The sequence below is a fragment of the Symphodus melops genome, assembly GCF_947650265.1.
Source record: "Symphodus melops genome assembly, chromosome: 2".
NCBI classification, from domain to species: domain Eukaryota; kingdom Metazoa; phylum Chordata; class Actinopteri; order Labriformes; family Labridae; genus Symphodus; species Symphodus melops.
In genome coordinates this window covers 14,341,518-14,362,928 of record NC_136692.1, presented here as the reverse complement: position 1 = coordinate 14,362,928, position 21,411 = coordinate 14,341,518, and the positions used below count along the sequence as shown (strand labels likewise).

At 39.8% G+C, this 21,411-nt stretch overlaps 2 protein-coding genes across 2 annotated transcripts; both read right to left on the bottom strand.

Annotated features, from left to right (window-relative positions):
* Positions 1-438: 438 nt before the first annotated feature.
* On the bottom strand, positions 439-13,041 carry LOC306817031 (3',5'-cyclic-AMP phosphodiesterase 4C-like). Its single transcript, XM_079333581.1, has 17 exons — positions 12,606-13,041; positions 10,863-11,667; positions 9,820-9,954; positions 9,109-9,236; positions 8,791-8,973; positions 8,630-8,669; positions 8,462-8,532; positions 7,775-7,937; positions 7,138-7,231; positions 6,867-7,024; positions 6,082-6,180; positions 4,750-4,914; positions 4,202-4,301; positions 3,941-4,095; positions 3,407-3,529; positions 3,121-3,303; positions 439-2,461 (listed from the first exon to the last, which is right to left on the bottom strand). Exons 2-17 carry the CDS (start codon positions 10,902-10,904, stop codon positions 1,517-1,519), a joined length of 2,784 nt encoding a protein of 927 aa, XP_079189707.1. The 5' UTR covers positions 10,905-11,667; positions 12,606-13,041; the 3' UTR covers positions 439-1,516.
* A 1,511-nt stretch (positions 13,042-14,552) lies between these two features.
* On the bottom strand, positions 14,553-21,183 carry LOC306819913 (hsp90 co-chaperone Cdc37-like). The gene is made up of 8 exons (XM_079337539.1): positions 20,898-21,183; positions 18,864-19,160; positions 18,664-18,769; positions 16,906-17,021; positions 16,691-16,813; positions 16,406-16,588; positions 15,650-15,721; positions 14,553-15,544 (listed from the first exon to the last, which is right to left on the bottom strand). The coding sequence occupies exons 1-8, from the start codon at positions 21,012-21,014 to the stop codon at positions 15,443-15,445; spliced, it is 1,116 nt and encodes a 371-aa protein (XP_079193665.1). The 5' UTR covers positions 21,015-21,183; the 3' UTR covers positions 14,553-15,442.
* Between the last annotated feature and the right edge of the window lie 228 nt (positions 21,184-21,411).

Here is a 21,411-nt window from a genome sequence, read left to right as displayed (position 1 = left end):
CTTCAATGTAGTGACTCATGGATACATGGTGTTAATAATATGGTGTACATGTACAGAACCAGGTGTCCTTGTTAAACACTCCTCCCCATTTGTTCTCTATTTAGTTAGAAAGGTTTTGTTACTTTCTTCTAAATGTCAGGCTCCAAAAATACCCGAAGCTTTATAAAAACAAAATGAAACTCTGATAACTAAACACATGTTCAGAACTTTACATTCAAAACAGGGACGTAAGAACGTTTGACGCTCACTCTTGTCTTGATACTTGACATGATGAACTAGCTAGGAAATGTTACCTATTGATTCTCTCTTTTTCTGGTTAAACAAGAAATTAATCAACATTTAAAGACTCAAATTAACAAATAACCAGATGCTTCCCGCCGTATGAATAATTTCCAGAGAATGATGTGGGCAACCTGCAATTCAAAACAAATCCATAAACTCAATTGAACAGATTTATTATATGACATCAGCAGATTAAAATACAGGTTTTTATGTACATATATGTAACAGGGGTGTCAGATAAAGTGCCAAATACCTCTTTTTTTCTTCTTTTTTTTTTTACAAAAACTAAACAAAAAAAAATACATGGGATAAGTGGAAGACCATCACCTCTATTAACTCTGGTCCCACAGTTCATTGCTTCACAAACGAGTAGCCTCCTTTGTTAAGGGCGGCTGAATTGCTCAGTGCTGGTCAAAGGTCGATTTGGCACGATTTATCCTGGAATCACACTCGCGGTCTGGAAGAGGTGTGAAAAGTGAGATGAATACTGGGTGTTTTCTTCGTGTTGTTTCTTCCTCAAACGTGGATCAAAATCAACACTAGAACAGGCTCCACATCTCGAGATGGATGGCAAAATGTTTCCAGCTCAACCAGACATTATTTAGAAGTGTTTTTTTTTATTATTTTAAATCCAGCTATTTTGCTTCAAAGTTAGTAGGTGAGCAGGTTAAACTGTTCCTGGATCAGGTGTTCCTGTAATAAATACAAGACGACAAGTTACAGTTTTCCAGACTTTGCATTTTTTTTGTGACAAACAGAGGAAGATTCTAACAGTTGTTGGTCAGCAGGTTTGTGTTACTCATACTGTAAACAAGACAGTGACACAGATAGGATGGGTAGCACTTATTTGCTTGTACGAATTTCAGGGTATTTTTTTCATTTTTCGGAGCTACAAAAGGTCTTTAAAACAGCTTTCCCCTCCTTTTGATGATCCCACAGTTTGTTCCCGTACGGCAGTGATGGATGTGCAGATACTTGGTGATGAAGACTCTTTGTCTTTTGTCACGAGCAGATGATCGAGACGCTAAAACCCTCCAGCAAATGCTGTAGCATTTGTGTCCCGTGCTCAACTGTCCGATTTAAATGTTATTTTGAGATGTCTACAGTCGAGCAGGAGGCTCATCTCCAATTCATTTAAAGCTCCTCCAAGACCGTCCAGCCTCCATTTATGGACATCTTCATTATTCCCCAAGATTTCCTATCTGACCATGATGATTCCTGTTTTTATTTCCAACTAACTTTCCTCCTCCTCCTGTTCTTCTTCTACAACCTCCTCCTGTGCAGCCCCATCCTCAGCCGTCTCCTCCTCCTCTTCTACTCCATCTGCCTCTCCTTTTTCCTCTTCTTCTTCACCAGCATCTTCAGTTTCTCCTGCTGCTTCCTCCTCCTCCACCTTCCCCTCTGTGTTGCCCTCCTCTTCTTCTACATTTTCCTCCGTCTCTGCTGCCTCTTCTTCCTCTCCCTCCTCATTTTCCTCCACTTCTGCCTCCTTGCTTTCTTCTTTTCCTCCTTCCATTTCCTCTTCTTCCTCCTCTTTCTCTAAAGATTGTTCACCTTCTGTTTCCTCGTCCTTTGCCTCCTCATTTTCTGCACCTTCCTCTTCAATCATTTCCTCTTCCTCGCCCCCCTCTTCCTGCTCTTGTTCTCCTCCCTGATTTTTCTCATCCTCATCCTCCTCTTCTTTTGGCTCCTCTTCTTCCACGGCATCATTTACTTCCTCTCCTTTCTCCTCTTCATCTTCTTCTCCTTCTTCATCTCCTGTACTATTCTCCTCCTCGTCATCATCTCCAACTCCGTTCTGTTCACTGTTGTGATTCTCTTCGTCTTCTTTCTCTGTTTCAACATGGTTCGGTCCCTCTCCTGTCAGTTCCGCCTTGTCATACGTCATACTCTCTTCAGTGCCATCATCGCAGATAGCTTTCATTCCGCTCCTCCCGCCGCTGCTCCTCATGTGTATGTGATTGTGGTTGTTGTGTTCGAGGTCCTCCAGGGTGAGCTCAAACTGGAAGCGGTCGTGCTGCAGGTGTCTGTCAGGGGGAGGTGAGGGGGACTGAGGCATGGTGTTCAGATACCACTCCCTGTTCTCCTCCAGGGTGTCCAGCAGCTCCTGGGCATCTGGATGCACGAGGTCGGCCCAGGTCTCCCACAGCGGGTGGACGATGTAGTCTATGAAGCCCACCTTTAAAAGGAAAGATTGATAAAAAATAAGGAATTATTTGGGGGAAATACTATTCTATTATTCTGCCAAAAAAAGTTTATCACTTCCAGCAGCCAGTTGGCTTCGCTAAACTGATGGAAACAGCTAACCAGGCTTTACCTTTGTTTACTGTTCTTGCTTTAGAGTTTTTGGGTTATTGACTGCAGATTTATTTCACATGTACTTTAATTACTCCCATAACCTGCTGCTGTAACACAATCATTTCCCTGTTTGTGATGCATATAGAAAATCAGTGCACCCGATCATGAAGTCATCCTGCAACTTACCTTGGTCAAAATCAAACGTGTTGCTTTTATCCTTAAACTTTTGTATGTTTTTATTTTATTCCAGCTCTTGTTCGTTTAGGGCAGAGCCAGGCGAGCTGTTTTCAATCGTTCTGCTACAGTACAGATATGAGGGTGGGGATAGATCTCTTTGTCAAGAACATGTTGAACTGTCTCTTTAATCTGAACAAAAAGTGACAAAAAAACTAATTAAAGACAATAAAAGTTCTGCACATCTATACTAACACAACTTTGTGTTCTGACAAAACTCCTCTAGTGTCATGTCATTACTCTGCACTCATGTTTCCAACAGACTGACACCTTGAAAGTAGACGATAGCCAGCGATCTGTACTTACCTGACTCTTCTCCACTGACGCAGTGTGTTTGTCACACATGGCGCTGATTTCCATCCCTCGCTCTCGCTCTTTGTCTCCCTGACGAAAGAATTCTTCCATGATCCTCTCCGTCCACTGTCGGTACAACGGCAGCGTCTTGGTGGGGTTGCTCAGGTCCGCACAGTGCACCATATTCCTCAGTACCTTAACACATGTTTATTGTGCAGTTAAATATGTTTACAGTAGATTTCCAGCCAGTCTGTTGGAGCGGATGTACTGGTATGTGCAGTACAGGGGAGCCTGTTACCTGTATTCGTTCTGTATAGTGGTCCAGGAGCAAAACACCTGAGCTGGTCACCTTCTTGGTCTCAACCATTGTCTTCAGGTCAGCCAGCAGCGTCATGTGTTTGGACATGTCTGTGGCCAACACCTGTAGAGGAAGACAGTAAAAGATTCAGAATATAACAGAAGCAAAAAGATCCAACCTCATCACTTTCTCTGAGTCTGAACATTAGATCAACAAAATAGATTCGGAGAGAGGTGACCAATACAGGCAGCAACAAGTTAGAGACAATGAGTCAAAGAAAAGGTTTTCAAAAAAACTTAAGTCTCTCAAACAAAAATCATCCAAAATATCTGATGATAGAAACAACTAAGTGTCACCTACGAGAACACGCGAGAGTGAAAGAAAAGCAAAAAAGGTCAAAGGTTGACACAATTTTAAAAATGCTAAATGATTAAAAACGATTTTTTAAAATCCTTTCTCAGATATCTTGTGAAACGTAGGTGACAATGTAGAAGTCATGTCTATAATTAATTCAAATTGTTGTATTGTTCTGACCAAATCGATGACAAGCTTGCGGAGGCTCTGGCGCTGTCGCTTGGTGAGGTTTTGCAAGATGTCACAGTTCTCCTGGTGCAGAAGCTTGAAGCCCACAGCAAGGTGATGGTTCTCAAGAACAGACTCGTCATTATACATGAGTGCCAGCTCCGAGTCTGAGTGCAGGGAGGAGGGACACAGGAGGAGTTTGTTCAAATATCTACATTAAAAAAAAAAAACTGATGTTTTTATGCATGTGGTTGTAGGTGTGTTTACACTCACTTGTGTTGATGAGGAACTGATTTGAAACTCCGGGGTGATCTACGTCATGGATAGCTGCAGCAAAGAGAGCGGCAAGGATCTCCAGGTCTGTGAAGACCGCCTGAAAAGAAGAAGGGCAGCAAAAAGAAGATGAAGTTCAGAGGAAGAATGGAAAAGAATGACTCATTAATTGAAAACACATTAAACCGTTAAGTCTACTTTATGAGTGAACTTGTTTTAAGAAATACCTCCGATTTGTTCTTAAATGCAGTATCTGCACACATAAAGCTACCTTCTTACGCTGTAGGTTGATGTAAAATAAGATTGCAATTTTTGAAAAACACGTTCATTGACCAACCATCAAAAATATTTTGATGAGCTTTGAGCACATTTAAAAATATTTTGCAGCCTTGGTTTGAGAGAAAAAAACGTTTCATAGTGTAACAAAATGAATAGTTCTATAAATAGTAACGTGAACAGGCGTGGTCCCCAGATCTATCCCTGTTTGATTACTAATAAACCAAAAAGTGTGTGTGAGACAATGAAAGTGTGTTTGGTCGTCAACGTACATCAAGGGCAGGCGTAGAGAGCAGGACGTGTGTGGACTGGGTGACATCTGCAGCATGGAGGCTGTTGTGGTACGCTACGTTTCCATGGTAATGGTCCTCTAGAGTCATTACATAAGTGAAAAAGGTGTCGGCTGGGATGCGAAACGTCTTTAACAGCTCTCGTTCCTGATGAGAAGGAGAAGAAGCAGAACTTCACACACAGGTCCTGTTTACACTTGGTTTTCATAAGTCACCTGGGAGATCCAATCACAACAGGACAACTCTCATCGAGGAGGTTTAAATCCAATCTTCTAACTTATCGGCTACCATCTCAAGACGGTATAACCTCTGGGAGCCACCGCCCTTCTGGTGAGACCAGCGAATAGCATTAAAGAAGTTCAGGCTAAGACTTAACACTTGTTAACAGTCCATATGAACAACTTGAGAAGCAATTATGCAATTGAGGTGAAGAGAAAATGTGAATTTGAGCTGTGTGAATTTTTAACTGTGATAGCATCCAGATATCTGAAGAGATGAATTCAAACTCAAAAGCATTCAGCGATTGCATTATGCCTACTATGTTCCCCCTATTTTGTTCCCACAAGGATTGTTTTCCTGAATGCATCAGCATTAAAAAAAAACATCAAATAAAAAAAAATATGTAATGTGGATTGTGTCTTCATGAGATTCACAGATTTTTCACCAAAATGAAAAATGCAAAAGAAATTGGTTCAGAGACTTGTCTCTGAAAGTTATCGTAACATACAAAAAATTAAATCTACCGTCCCTTACAGACTTAACACAGGGCACATTAAGCATTTTAGACTAGTTTCTAAAATGCTTGGATCAACCAAGAAAATGAAGAGTTTTAGAAGACTTTTTCGTGAAGTTATAAATCATACAAGCATGGCAAAGAAGTGTGTGTGTCATGGAGACTGGACAGTACGGACACATTCAGGCACACACTCATGAAAAGCTTAGAATGAATGTAAATGGACTTGAGCTTGCGTAGCACTATTCTAGTCTACTGACTACTCAAAGCCCCTTTACACACTTACCCATTTACACACTGATGGCTGGAGGTTTCCATCAGTAACTAAAAAACATTCACACACGTCTTTGCCCAAGGACACATCAGACATGTAGCTGCAGGATCTGGGGAGCTGGGGATTACATCTGCCATCTTCTGTTTAGGAGATGACCAACATTACTAACTAAACCACAGCCGCCCCAAGTGGAGTGCCAGGTGTAAACAGGGCCACACAAACACAAATGTTGTGTATTTAATCAAGCACACAGTCACGTCAGGTGAGAGCAATCCCACATTCACCTCACACACCCACGTCCGTTTACCTGGAAGATGGCATACATGATGCAGCTGAGAGGTCTGTTGTTGGAGAAATCGGCTACTCTGAATATGTTAAAACTCCACTTGTCTAGATCCTCCAATTCCTGCTCGGACACAACACAAACAAACATAATGTGATTTTATGAGTCAGAAACCCACATATGAAAAAAACAACAATATAACTAACATGCTTGTAAGTTTTAAGGGTCCACTTGAACAGCTGGAGCTACTATGGCACTGAGAGTGCATTACCATGGCCTCACACATACAAGGAAGCAAACTTTCATTTATGTATTTCTTCTGTGAATGTTTTCTGAGAGCACTTAAGGTTAAGGAAAATATGTAATTGTGTAATTGTTGTGTATGTTTTTTGCAATACCCTGACATTTTATAAAGCAAAACTAATCTATAAAAATTAACAATTCTAAAAAGGTCAGAGTTAAATGAAATGACTGTGAGTTGTATCAAATACATGCAGAGATTTCATCTTCAATATAATACTGAAAAATATTTAGCAGTCTGCCACTAAAACACAAAAAGAAACATCTTTACTGCTGGACCCTTCCATCAAGCCAAGCTTTAATTAACAACACACACACACACACACACACACACACACACACACACAACTCCAACTCCTCTGGGAAGCTTCTGAGGTCCTTAAAGATAACCTTTAACTCAAGATGTTGTAAATATTTTCAGCCTTCACAGAGCTCAGTCAAAGTTTGGATAGGGATTGATTTTTGTGACTTGTTTTGAATGAGTCAGAGAAAAACAGACACATCCAGACCTTGGCTAGTTCATCCTCGTGGTCCGTGTTTACACCAAAGCGAGGCATGGAATTGCTAGAGAGGCTGGAGCTGTGAGACAGTTTCCTCACTCCACTGATGTGACTCATAGGTTTGTCTTTCAGGGTTGGAGACGGGATTTCAACCTCGTTCTGCTTGTCTAGGGATTGATTGACATAAACATATAGAGGGATTTATGGAGGGTTTTTTTTTTATTCAGGATAGTTTCACAGATGATATGTAGACCAAAATCATGATTCTGTTTCTTCTCACCCATGAATGTGCTGGAGATGTATTCAGACACCTGGTTACCAGAGCGACTCATCTCTGACAGGTGAGACAGCTCGCGGTTCAGCATCCTCTTAAACTGTGGAGCAAAACAGAGAAACAACTCAGTGATGAACCGATTACTTAAGTTTTTTGAGATGATGAGATTGATCATAGGCAAAAAAAATTACTAAAGGAATAATAATTCAGTTCTCCTTTTTCTGTTTGGGAATTTGGAGTCTGAACTTTTAACCTATTTTAACAGGAGCAACCAAATAAAAGGATTACAGATATGTCAGAAGATATTTTGAGTTTTGAGCTGGAACCAAAAATAGACCAATTCTGGGGAGACTGCGCACCAATTGTGCACTGATGTGGTATTGGAGTTAAGCTCAACAGTAAGAGCCACAGCAGTTTACATTACATATTTAAGTATATTTATTTAACAACTATTATGTTTGTTAGGGATGCCTCAGATTGTGTTTTTCAAGCAGAGATGAGGCAGGCAAGAAATTTTCCAGTTTTAAATAACACAAAAAATATATATACAATGACAGTCAATAATCACATTTGACAAATGCTTAACACTCAAAGGGCTACATATTTTATAAACCCATGCAAAGGTTAAGTGATGTCCTCGTACCTTGTTAGAGGCCATCTCACTGACAGAGCGGTGTGTCTGAATGGTCTCCAGCTGGTCCAAACACCAGTCAAGCTCCTCCAGTGTGTCGAGGGCAAGCTGCTGGTACTGCTGGTCTGATAGTGACGCTCTGGGACTGACGCACACCCCACCTAGAGGAGACCTCCTGTTGAAATTACAAAAAAAGTAAGTAACCATCTCACCTTGTTTACATTCAGAACCTTTGTAGAAAGTTTTTTATATTTTATAGTAATATATTTCTGAAGACAGTAATGTAAGCCTATAGAAGTTATTATTATTATTATTTAGTTGAAAAGCTTGTATTGTTTTGGGGGACTGACAGCGAAGCAGTTATGTCTCACACAACACGACTATAGTTCTCATTGCATTGGCTGTGGGTTCTAATCTGACTTCTTCCCTTTGCTTTATGTCATCCTCAGCTCTCTCTCTTTCCTCCTACTATTTCCTGTCTGTCTTTACCTGTCCTATCTAATAAAGGCAAATAAAGCCAGAAAACCCTTTTTTAACAATATAGATGTTCTACTGTCAAAGTCAGATTATTCAGTGCGAGTAAAAAGTTATATTTAAAAGTCTCATAAACTTTTTTTTGTCTGAAATATATCTCTAACTGGTTTCCTAAATAAGAACATAATATAACTGAAACTTTTCAGGACATTAATTGGTACTGACTTGACTGTCGGGGTTGAGACGTTGGCAAGAATGGTGAAGTTGCTCCGTACTGATCGCAGACTGGCAAGAACCTAAATAATCAGAGATCACAGTTTATAATAACAAGGGAACAAATAAAGATATTCTGGTGAAAAGATAAGCAGTTTAAGAGTAGTATCTAAGACTCACTTGAGCAAAAGGCGTGACAATGAAGTCCTCTCCAGTGTGCCTGGGATAGTTAGTAACAAGAGAGGAAGCAGAAATGAGAGCTATATATACACTGGAGACATTAGGGTACACACATGCAAATTATCTCATTCATTCTCTTTGTCTATCTGAATGAGTCTTACCCTTCGCTGGCAAGGGAGGAGTTTCGTGAGACTGTCTTGGGCGACATGTCGTAGTCTGAGTCAGAGCGGTAGAGGAAGGACTCTCTCCTTTGACCCTGGGGAAAGGAGGGGTGCAGGGTGAGGCTTGGACTCTGGGAACCCAGCGGTGTGTGACCTGGTGACACGCCATTTTCTGTTTCATAACTGGAGAAAGAGAGTGAGAGACATAGAAGGGAACATTTAATGATTTTTAGAGGACTGAATTTAAGCCCATCTACAATGTTACCTGCACTATCAAAGAAAAGTGTTTTGGAAAAAGAAGTTTGATTGTGTGCAAACCTGTCAGAATCTGCTTGTGTGATGGAGATGCGTGGTGGAATGCATAGGGGAAGAGTTGTAGGACGTGAAACATTGTTTAGGATCTCTGGCGAACGAGTTCGATCTCGAGGGCGGAGCCAGCAAGGCACCTGTAAAACAAGAAGGAGGGACTTGTTGAGAATAATTACCACTAGTTGCTTTATAGGTAAGCAGCATCATTTTAAAACAATACATTATCTTCTTTTATATGATGAGAAAAGTGGGAGAGAAAGAGAGGGAATGACATGCAGCAAAAAGGCTTAGGGTTGAAATTAAACCAAGGATAAGGACTTAATGAATAGGAAAAGAAAAAAGAAAAAAAGCATACAATAAATTGCATAGAAACAAAATGATTGATATCAATTCAAATGTTAGTTTAAGTATAAGCCCTTTTAAAAAACTGAAAATGATTTACATATTTTGTAACTGAAAAAGAACCAACAATGTAGCTGAAAAAAAACAAGCAATTCTTAAATTGGACCAAAATTAATGAAAGCCATTGTGTCTCTGCACCGGCAACAACAACTAATACAAACCACGGCATAATGTTTTCTAAAAAGATCAGCTTGTTTTTATTGTTTGTAAATATTGTGTTACTTTATTACTACATTCACATGAGGTGAGGTGGGAACCACTTTAACCAGACAGTCCCATAGCAGTTGAATGCACACATGCTTCCTTTACTGTAAATACCTGGAGACTGGATGACAGCCTTCTGCTTCTCCCTCTGCGTAGCTCGGCCCCCAACGTGGCTCCAGACGTGTAAGATCGGCTGTAACGGGATGACTCCGCCTTCTCCACTGCACCTGTTATATCTGTGTCATTTCCCTGAGACAGGAGGAGGAGGGAAATGTAAAACAGATAAAACACTTTGTTTATCTTCTCAAATAATAAAGAAAAGCATTATACTGCTAATAAAATTAACAGTCAGGAACAACAACTTTTATATGTTTGCAGTATTCTGAATCTGAAAAGGTCCATATGAACACAGATATATATTATGTATGTGTTTGCATGTTTGTGTTTAGCAACGTGTGTGTGTGTGTGTGTGTATGTGTGTGTGTGTGTGTGTGTGTGTGTGTGTGTGTGTGTGTGTGTGTGTGTGTGCGTGTGCGTGTGTGTCTGGGATAAAGCCTCTACAGCCTGAGCACTAAGAGGCTGATCTGCACTGCAGTACCGTAGCAACAAAACACTAGGGGAATGGTAGCAGTTGCTAGGCAACAGTGCCGTGTTGCTTCCATGCTGCACTTGATGTCGTCCAGACCCAGATGTGGAAAGATGCTTGCACATACACATAGATTACACACACAAAACACACACATATAGTACCCACTCATTATCAATACAAGAGCGCCTTGAGAATTAATACTTTCGTCTTTTTTGTTATTATATCTTTAAGATAAAATGGCTAATTTACATAGAGGACATATTAACAGAGGCTCATTTAAATAAAGGACTATGACTCACTGCCTTCACACTATGTGAGTGGAGGCTGGAGGAGACAGACTGACCATTCCGACTTCAAGTACATCCACAGACCTTGACAACAAGAACAAAGGAAGCCTTGGATATGTGAAAGTCACGGGGTCTGTATGTCATGTAAGGATTCAGGAAAACACTCATACACAGATCAGTCTGACTGTCAGATCTGCTTTCAATATACTAGCAAAGAAACAAAGAAATGTTTTAGTATTTTTTGTGTACTCATCCCTGGTTGTTTATATTCTCCTTTTTACCTCTTCTCCAGTCACAGACAGAACACTGCGGCTCTTCTTCATCCTGATTGGCTCGTTCTGGGCCCCAGGGCGGAGCGTTCCTGAACCCAGGCAGCAGAGCAGGTGGAGAGCCAGGACCGGAGAGGTCAAAGGTCACTGCAAGGTCAAACCGGGGTCAGACCGGGTCACAACCGGCCCCCATTGGAGCTGACTCAGCAAGCCAACCGCCTCTGTCTGCAACTCGGTCCTCAGGTGGCTGAAACCAGGCGTCCAAACCTGATGCTAAACTGCTAACATTGCATTTGAGTGCTCCACAGAGACTCCAGGTTCAGTCTGAGGTGGATGACCTTTGTTTCGACCAATTGATTTAGGAAGAAATTTGACTTAAAAAATATATATATCTTACTCCATTTTATATTATGCTAGGAGTTTCCAGGAGAAAAAAAGTCCTCTTGCATATTGTCTTAAATTGGCCAGATAAACCAAAGGGATTACCTGGTAAGCGATCATGATGTAACAGCTAAAGGAAACCCCTTCCGAAGTTTGTCACCATGAATATCCAACTTAGAGTATCGTTTGCATGACATTTCCAAACAATACACGCATTCCCACGTGAATGCAATTTTCCAACCATTAATAATCCAGATCCAGTTTGGGAACAGATTTGCACCAAGTCTCCCTTGTCTCAGATCAGTTTTCCATTTTCTGTTCGATCAGTTCAATCCAAGGTCTGCATGGAGATGAGTCCAAATGTCAAAAACAAGGTTTGATATGCCGGGATACATCCTTGAATCTTTCTCAGTATGTCCTCTTCAGTGCAGATTCCCTGTGGGAAAACAAAAAAAACAGAACAGAAATGGTTAGCTGATTCTCTGAGTCATCTTCTTTTAGAACTACCTGTCCTGTTTCCATTACATGAATTCCTTTGATGAATTGTTGAATATAAAAAAAAACATTAACCAATGTAAACAATACTCCACTTGTATTTTAGATTGATGAAGACTTTTCAGGAACAAATGTTTTTGTTTTCTTATGTTCTTAAGCATGACAAAACAGGGGAAAAAAGCACTATTTGTTGACTCATGTCCTGAGAAATGATTGGTCGACTTTTAAAAGGGAGGCAGTACTGACAAATATTTTGGCATTGCAGGAGCTGTACCTTCATTGTGGCTAATTCTGAGCATACACTGCAACACCAAATCTGTCTGAAGTTATATAATTACTCTGAGCGATCCGAGATGACCTAATTCCATTGGATAGGACAGCTTCAGCATGTCAGGGTGTTTCTGATTGAGCTGGTAAACAGACAGGTAGTGAAGTGGAAACGACTTTTAGCAGGGGTCATGAACAAGCACACACCCACACAGTGAAGAAGGCACTAACACACCAAAGTCTGCATACGTGCTCAGTAAAAGAATAAACAGTGTGGAGAAATCAACAAATGTGACAGTGACATACACTCAGGCAATTAGGACTTTGCACACATATGGCTGCCACCAGTTCCACCTCCTCTTTGGAGGAAGCAGCTTATAAAATCAAGCAGTAATGCATCAAGCTACCATCCAGCCTGCTCATCTGTTACAAAACACCCATATATATATTTATATATATTTATATCTGAGAAGAAGACAGTGAATCCATGCATACACAAGGACAGCCCTGCCATCATGCCTGATTGCAAGCCAACTGCATGAGATATGTGTTAGACACACACACGCACATACACAGGGTCAGGCTGCAGCATGTAAGAATAAAAACACTCACCTTGGTCGCCTCAAGATCAGTGGAAAGATGGGCTGGACCTCGTCAACTCGCTCACTCTCGTGCCTCTCTGCAGACGATCAGTGTGTCACCACGGTGCGAGGAAAAAAAACACACACACACACTTGGCGTCTTCATGAATATCAACGGCTTCACCAGCCTCCCTCCCTGTCTCTCCTCTCCTCCCTCTCCCCTGCTACAGTGGTCTCCCCCAGTCACCCCCCACCACCTCCACCAAAACAGCCTCTGTGGAGAAGCCCATCTCCCCTCCCTTCGCACACACACGCACACGCTGTGTCCATTAATCCTATACAACAGCCTCACTCCTCCTCTGTCCATCGGTACCCCCCTGCTTTTTTGCCCCAACTACACGCAGATTGTGTGCTTCAATAGTCAGACGTGATTCTCTCCATTGAACACCCACACACGGAGCACATTAATACGGGAACACCACGGTCATACCAGACAAAACGCACAACAGGGATCCGTGGTTCCTGTTACTCGGCTTTTCTTTCTGCTGTGTCCTTAAACAGTCATTCAAGGACATGCAGTATTGTGTCCATAGAAGCCCTGCTTCTCCATTTCCTTTAAATCTCCATCAAAAATAGATGTGTAGATTGATACTTGACAAACAAAGGCTGGAGAGCTAAAAGCAACAAGCTTTATGTCCAAGATACACAATGAATTTACAGAGCAAAAGACAAGACGTGGTCCATTTATTCACCTTATTCATCTTTAATGTCAGAGAAAGGTGGATAATTTTCATTCACGTGTATAGCCTACATTAATTCTGCATGTTTTGTATGGCCCAGTGTACTAAATCCTTTTCAACAAGTTAGACAGCTAAACACAGCAAATCCCCAGATTTGAGAAGCTGCCTAGAACCTCTTTATATTTGTCCCTTTTGCTTGAATAAAGGATTTATTAAGGAAGATGTGTATTACAAGTATGACTTGTCAGTCATAAAATAAACAAAACTAAAGATAATTAAAAAAGGAATGGTTGACCAAAGATTATTCAACATTTCTTGGACTGCTATAAATATCTGAAAACATTTGCAATAAAGACACCTGTGATTTGTATTGATCAAGCAATCAATAATCATGATTTCAATCTGAAGGGATGTATATCTAAAAATGTTTTTAAACTTTTATGCAACCTCTTAGAAGTGTTGACTTTAGTTGTTGAGTAAGACCTACCTAGTTTTTATTGCATGTTTGATAAGCATCATGTTTGTTCTGCTTCTTTGCAGATGAAGCTATAATTATTATTCAACAATAATAACTACAAAAGCATATTGGTGTCAAAGTTAGCCGGTTTAATATTTGTCAAAATGTTTTGATTCGAACACCAAAAACAGACCTCACATCTGTAGAAACATGGAAATAAACACACTGGAGCAGTTCGGCATGGAGCTCTGAGGCCTTGCTGTTCTATTCCCATCGGCTTTTATGGGCATTATCGAGATTTGATTTATGCCCCAGGCCTGCACTGATTGTTTTCTATTTACAAAAGTGACTGCACAAAGAAGCTTTGCCTCAAAAATCCTGCGCAGACCACTAAATCAAACCCACCAATTAATTATAAAGGAGAGAGAGAGAGAGAGAGAGAGAGAGAGAGAGAGAGAGAGAGAGAGAGAGGCAGACAGAGGAGGAGAAAGAGGGGAGGGGGAAGAAAGCAACCAAGCAATTAATTATATAAGTGAGAGCAATTGAGAGCTGCAGCAGTAAGGCAGAACACCAACAGCATGTGGAAAAGTTCATAAATTCAACACAAACTAAGACTGATATGTTGTGGATGTTAAAAACTCCACAAAAAAGACTGAAAATGGTTTCTGTACATTGTTATATAACACACATATGGCCAATTTCAATATTTAATTACCTATATATATTAAGTTATTACAACTTTTTTTAATATATTTTTTTATTTATCTTCAAGATCAATCTATTGTAATTGATGACCATACTTTTTTAAATTTTTTAATACAATATTTTTAGAGCATTTCACATTTTTGTCCTGCATTCCTAACACACTGCAGTTATTGCAGCTTTTCTCTCTTTTTGGCTGTGATGGCCATTATTTACATACATATACATTTATACATTTAAAAAACTGCAACATCCCACCCATATTGCATGAACTGTAGGTTTTTGATTAAAGTCCAGTGAACTCAATTAGCAAGCAGACTCTCTCTGGAAGTCTATCGGGTTCACGTGAGGCCACTTGCAGACTGGATAGGCTGCAGCTTTCGATAATATAATTTTTTAGGAAGGTGTTTGTAGCAGGAGCTGCAAAGAAAGCATAAGGATTCAAACTCTGAGTATTGACCCACTTTGTTTGTGATAAAAAAAACACTCATTTTGAGATTAACTATCAGCTTATATTGAATTTAAATTCTGGCTGCCTGTGGTCTCAAATTTGATCAAGATTGATGTGGACTTTTGATGTCATTCATAGGCTGTCAGTCTCCAAACAGCCAGAAGAGGTCACTGTTGGCTACAGTAAAACAATAAAATTAGGTAGTAGAAATATGAATCTTTGACCTTTTTTGTATCTTAAAAGTTATACTTAATAAGTGCAATTCAATACGTTCCATCAGATCCAGAGTCCAATGTTGATTTGTATCAGTTGATTCTGATCACAATACTTCAGACTAAAGTGGTTGTAATATAAAATAATAAAAAATAAACATTACGTCGTTAAGGTTATTACGTTTCGGACATGTCAACATGCTCAGTCAACTACCAAGGAGTATTGAGGGTTAAAATAAAAGCAAAGAACAGGTGTATTGAATTATCCCACTTTTTCACAACTCATGTACGTTCCTCCTTCTTGGTTTAATCGTCTTCATCGTCCTCCTCATCTTCATCATCGCCCTGTTCTGATTCAGGCACCCACAGTCCAGACTCAATGCACCTCATCAGGTGGTACTTTCCTTCCTGCCGGAAGAAAGAAAACAGAAACAACATAAGATCGGTAGGTCTTATTGACCAGAATATTGAACTTTTTGTTTGAGGATAAGACTTAGCTGCGATCACACTCACCACAGGGTCGAGTTTGCTTATAGCGTCATGCAGCATCTGAATGTTCTTCTCATCAAAGCTCCTCTGTATTTCCTGTGAAAACACACCAAAGTGCTCATGAGATGTTGAGTGAGCATTTAATCTAAAAACATGAACTTCAAAGACAATAAACTCATACAAACTCACAACATAATCAAAGTTTGGACTTTATGTCATTCAATCAAAAAGCTTCACCTCTGTAAAATTAATTTAAAGAATACATTTAAAACATTCCTATGACAAAGCTCGATTGAAAGCTCTGCATAAATGCTGTTTACCTTGCACAGTGAGCTCATGCCTGACTGTGGAGTCAATTCTGCTAAGCTGTGTATTGACTCATCTGATTATCCAAATGGCAGCATGGTTCATATCAATAGACTGCACAAACATTTACTTTCAAAACAACCGTTTACAGATCTGTGAAAAACTGCAGTCTCTCTCCTCAGACTCAACTGTGAAATGTACAGAGCATTCCTCATGTCAAGCAGACAGATCATCTGAGATGAGATGATGAGAAAATGAGAGCTTATATTCAACAGATTTTTCTGTATTGAAATAAAAAAAAAGAAAATAATAATTAAAAACACCCTGTTATAGATGAAGAATAAGTAATCAAACTTGTTTTAAAAACAGGACAATTAAATATTGGATGTCACAGGACAGACATACACTTCTTTGTAAATCACCGTCTATAACCCGACCTCGATGTTTGCTTGCATGTGAGTGTAAATTGTTTACCTTTGGCAGTGTTTCATAAACCTCTACAGGGTCTAAACCACCTGGGCCCAGTCTATTCTGCTTCTCCTCTTCCTCTAGCTCCTTCATAGCGCTCTCCATACGACTCTGCGCACAGCTACAGATCCTCTTCTTCAGTAACTCCAGCTCATGGTCGAACATGTCCAGGTACTGCTTATCTGCAGTCTGACAAGAACGAGAAAAAAAGGAACTTTTACCAACAAACAACCCCACAAATATACCACCACGTATGACCTGGCTACAGGTGGAGGTGAGCATGTTTGCAACCTTAATCTTTGAGAAAAAGTCTCTGAAGCATCCTCTGGGGTCGACTTTTAGGGTCCGAGCCAAATCCAAGATGAACTGCACGACGATGGCCTGGTGGGCGACCTGCTCCATCAGAGCGTGTTTCTGCATGGGCAAAGATACTTTAGATGGCTTCATGTGTTGTTGTTGTTGTTGTTTTTTTCTTTGCATGTACAAACTTTTCTGACAGCACTCACCTCATCAATCTCATAATCAATACAGATGACAACAAGTGAATTAGCAGTTTCTTCACACACCAGATGTGGGTTATCTGACAGATACTTCTGACTGTCGTCCCAGCGATGCAACATACCTGTTGCACAACACAAGCACATCCAACTTAAAGCCATAATCAAATTCAGCTCCACTGGTGGAAATGTGGTCTTTGCTAATTAAGCATTTTATAAGTGTATTCACACTTTGACTTAAAGTTACCATGGTCCTCTTATTCCAGGAAAACAGCCCAATGATGATATTTATAGGAAACGTTGCAAGAGGTATGCATAAAGCAAACACCCGAGCTCGTAGCTTTAGCTTGTATTTAAATACTCAACACTCTCAAGTCGTATTCGGCCCGTTTAATTATGAAGAGGAGTAAACAAATTTGAAAACAAACAAACAAACAAACATGCAGGCTTCTTGTTCACTAATTGCTTACATGCGACACTAAAACTATTCATATCAGCGAGTGTTCGTGGTGATGTGGTCTGTGGAGTGAGGATTTAAAAGCCCCCAGATGTTCATGTGTTTGATGAGTTTGCCGCCCTGCAGTTTTTTGCAGCACACATACAAAGAAAGGCTAAACGTGGCATCACCAGTTCTCACATATTCATATATAAATCACTGCACTTGAAGGCAGCACATGACATAGACATAAATAAAGAATAAAAACATCACATTGAACTATTTGAAACCTGAAGTCCCTTCACACTAATACATAAACCCTCTTCAGTATTTACAGAGGTCTCTCATTAGACTGTGCTGCACTAACCGAGAGCTGTCAACCAATGTACACTAAATACACAGGAGACATTAGGGTGGAATGACTAGGTTATACACAAGCTGTGTCTCCATTTGTGCTATTTGAATGCAACTGGGAATACTTCCTTATTTAGAGATGGTCGGAGAAGGGAAAGAGCATTTATTTTGCAAAAAGGGCACCTGAGATGTTTTATACATTTCCTTTTAAATCAATTGAAATGTAGAAACAGTATTATTTTTTAACCTGACTCTATCTTTTATACTGATCTCTACTTTGAAGAGTAGATTGTAGCTGTTTAGATGTCCTTCCTCATGCTTTAATGCTTGAAATCTGCGTCATTGGGCTCACTTATGCTTTAGCGTGAGAAGGTGTCACTGCTGTGTGTTTCCCTGTGCTGTTTGTCTCTTGTCTTCAGCTCTGTCCAGGTGAAGCTACTGATCACTGATAGGTGCTACACCTGGCCTCAGTGTTGGTTCAGGAGGAGGAAGGCTTTGGGAGTTGGGACTGTTGTCCCTCTCAGCCAAGGATTGTGTTGTTGTGTTTAACTAAATGAGTATTTGAGTTGCTCTTCGTTTAATGACTTAGTTTGTGTGTTAACAACACATCCATGAGTTTTGACTTACTTAAAGGAGGGATTTGTTGTTAGCCCCTTAGGGCCGCCTTATGGTGAGGCATAACAGGCTGTTATATTCATCTTCTTTCTATTATTTGTTTTGCTATAACCCTGCGCTCTAGTGCAGGACTCCCTGTAAGAAAGAGATGCAATCCTAAACTGGATTTTAACCGGTTACAACAAAGACATATATAAAATGTAAAGGTTTGAACAACACTTTTCTATTGAGCCTGTTTGGTGCTGAACATGAATTCAAATACCACCCATAGTGAGTCAGTTACATTTGAGAGAAGGAAACAATCCAAGAGAGCCACAGACTAAAGACAACAAACACACCGTCACATCAAGACAAACGCTTACCAAAGTGTTTGATTTCCTTTGAGTACTTCTCCACAAAGGTCTTGTGCTTCTCCACCTTTTCCTCCCCAGTTTCCTCTTTCGTTACAGCCTTGATGTTGAGCACACTCTGGTACACACCGTTTAAAAACACAAAGAGATAAATCAGTACGCTAACAAGTGAAGTCCAGCTAAATTGTGTGACCTTGATGACCTTGCCTTACTTTGCTGAATCCTTCTTTACTGAGCGTGTCCACGTTCCAAGGCACTTTCTTTTCTTCCCGCCTGTATTCTTCAATACATCTTTCATATGACTTTTCATCTTTTTTCAGTTTTTTCAGCTGGGCCTGGACTTTCTTCAGCTCAAGCTCTCTCTCCTCATCCTCCTCCCCCTCCTGCTTCTCTTCTTCCAGCTTTTTAAGCCGTTCCTGAGTTTCCTTTATGAGGCTCTTGCACTCTGCAAAGTTATGCTCCAGGTCTTCACCTCTCTGCTGAAACTCAGCCATTTTCTCCAGCCGTGACTGTTGTGGAGAGTGCAAGAAGTTACCAAATGAAAATAAATGAATGAACTACATGTTTTCAATGGTAAGACTGTCTTTGACTATTAGGTAAACGGATAGAAATAGCTGATGTTGACCAATCATGGAAATATTGATATCTTTACTTTTGTTTCAATATCTGCTTACTCTGAACGTTTCTTGCAGAACATACAATAAAGAGAAGTGCTAGAAGGGTATTAGATATTATATCATTGTGCACGTTGTTCAGCAGAACAACCTGAACTCTGATCACATGCTTTTCATTACTCATAACCTACAAAAATCCCATATTGTTGTGGCTTTGTTCTTTTTAATCAGATTCTGATGGAGAATGTAGAATAGTAACAAAGTGCATAGAATTTAGTAGTTAGAATGACTTTTTCAGCTTCATGTGGTCATCATGAAAAAAGAACCCATGTTTAGATGTGCTTGCATTAGTTAAAAGAAACAATGATGCTAAACCTCAGTAAGCCTTTAGATAATCAAACATATTAGTCAATTGTATTATTCTGCCTTTCCCACATCTCACCAAACAAACTTACAGACACCAGGTTTTATGAATATCCGGAAAAGCACATATAGGAAATCAGGGAAATTCTTCAGACCCAACACACTCTAAACTGTTGAACCAGGACCATACTGATGGAGCTTGACCTTTCTGCTCAATCCTAACAGATCCATTATTACTTGTGATCGATTGATCCAAACTTTGTTTTTTAACACATTCAGTCTATCAGGCTTATGGCAGATGTGTCATAAACCACAGAGCCATTTTCAACAGTTACCATATGGACACTTTAAAGGGACTCAAGCCAAAAATGTTGGCTGTCCCTGATCCATACAAACAATAAAATTAAAATGGGGAACAGTTAACTTGTAAATGACCTGATGTAGAAGCTGTCAACCGTTGGTCTAAATAATGATCCACTTACTAGCCTAGTGGAAAGTTCTGAGCTGGTTAGGCAATCATGCAATGCGACTCTGGAAGAATCTAGACTAATAATACAACTTGATCAAAATATTATTTCCAAAGAGAAAATTGAAAATCAAAGTCCTACAAAAGCGAATACACTTATATATTGTATTTCTCCTATCGTCCAATAGTAGCTAATATTGTCTTGGACGATTTTAAACCATCTGGGATATTAAGACTGTTAAGATTGTATATTTTTCTTAACTGCTGCCAAACATCCTGTTATTTGTAAAGATTTTTTTCTATTAATTTCTTTTATCTTGTATGTTGCCAGTCAGCTTGAAATTTAATCATGCATGCTCTATATCATCTGTCCTTTATATCATGTTGTCATTTCCTTCGCTTTGTACAGCCAGTTTTAATATAATTTCTTGTAGGCCTATATGTATCAGTTATTATATGCTAACTATTGTTTAAACTGTAACAGTATTATGTTTTAACCTTTATAATATTGTAACTATTTTAATATAGCAACATTGTAACTGTTGATTTAAAATATAGTTGATTTATTATAAAAACCTTTTCTAATGTGTAACAATTGTAACTATACTGTATCACGTGTAGGCTAAGTTGTCAAAAAAAAAAGAAAGCTACCAATTGACTTGCTTTTGCTAAATTTCAATTTCAAACTCACAATGACCTACATAGGTCACTCCCTAACACCCTGGTTTTGTAAACTTCCTCTAGAGTTTGTTTCTCCTTGTCATAGTATCTTCTACAAACTACAAACAAGATTCACTGCTGACCCGATGTCTCATTCTGAACAAGCTAGGTGTGTCGACGAACGGACTGGTAAGATCTTCATCGTCTGACACATAAATGTGATCCCAGACACTGTAGTCGATCCCCACTTTGGTGCTCATCCTCCAGGTCCTTTTGCCCCGTTCTCCTCAGGTTTTAAGTATAAGTTAAAATTTCAATGAAAGAAAAAAAAAAAGCACTGCTATTCCCCCAAGAACCACAAACGAGACTACTTCAGTGCACGAGACAGAAACGTCTAGTTTCCCAATCTTCTTAGCGAGGGAGCACGCGCCAAGCCGTTTACAGAAATCCGCTTTCTCCAGGCCCGCGCGCCTGTAAGCCAATCAACACACGTCATCAAGAAGCGCTGATTGCCTTAATACAGCTGAAAACTCGAATTGCAGGCTAACTATAATACAATTAAATTATAGTGACACAGTAATATGATTATGGACAGTGTTGTGTTTCTCTCTAATAACTTAAAGAAAGCTGAATAATTATTTAATTTGATGAGAAGTT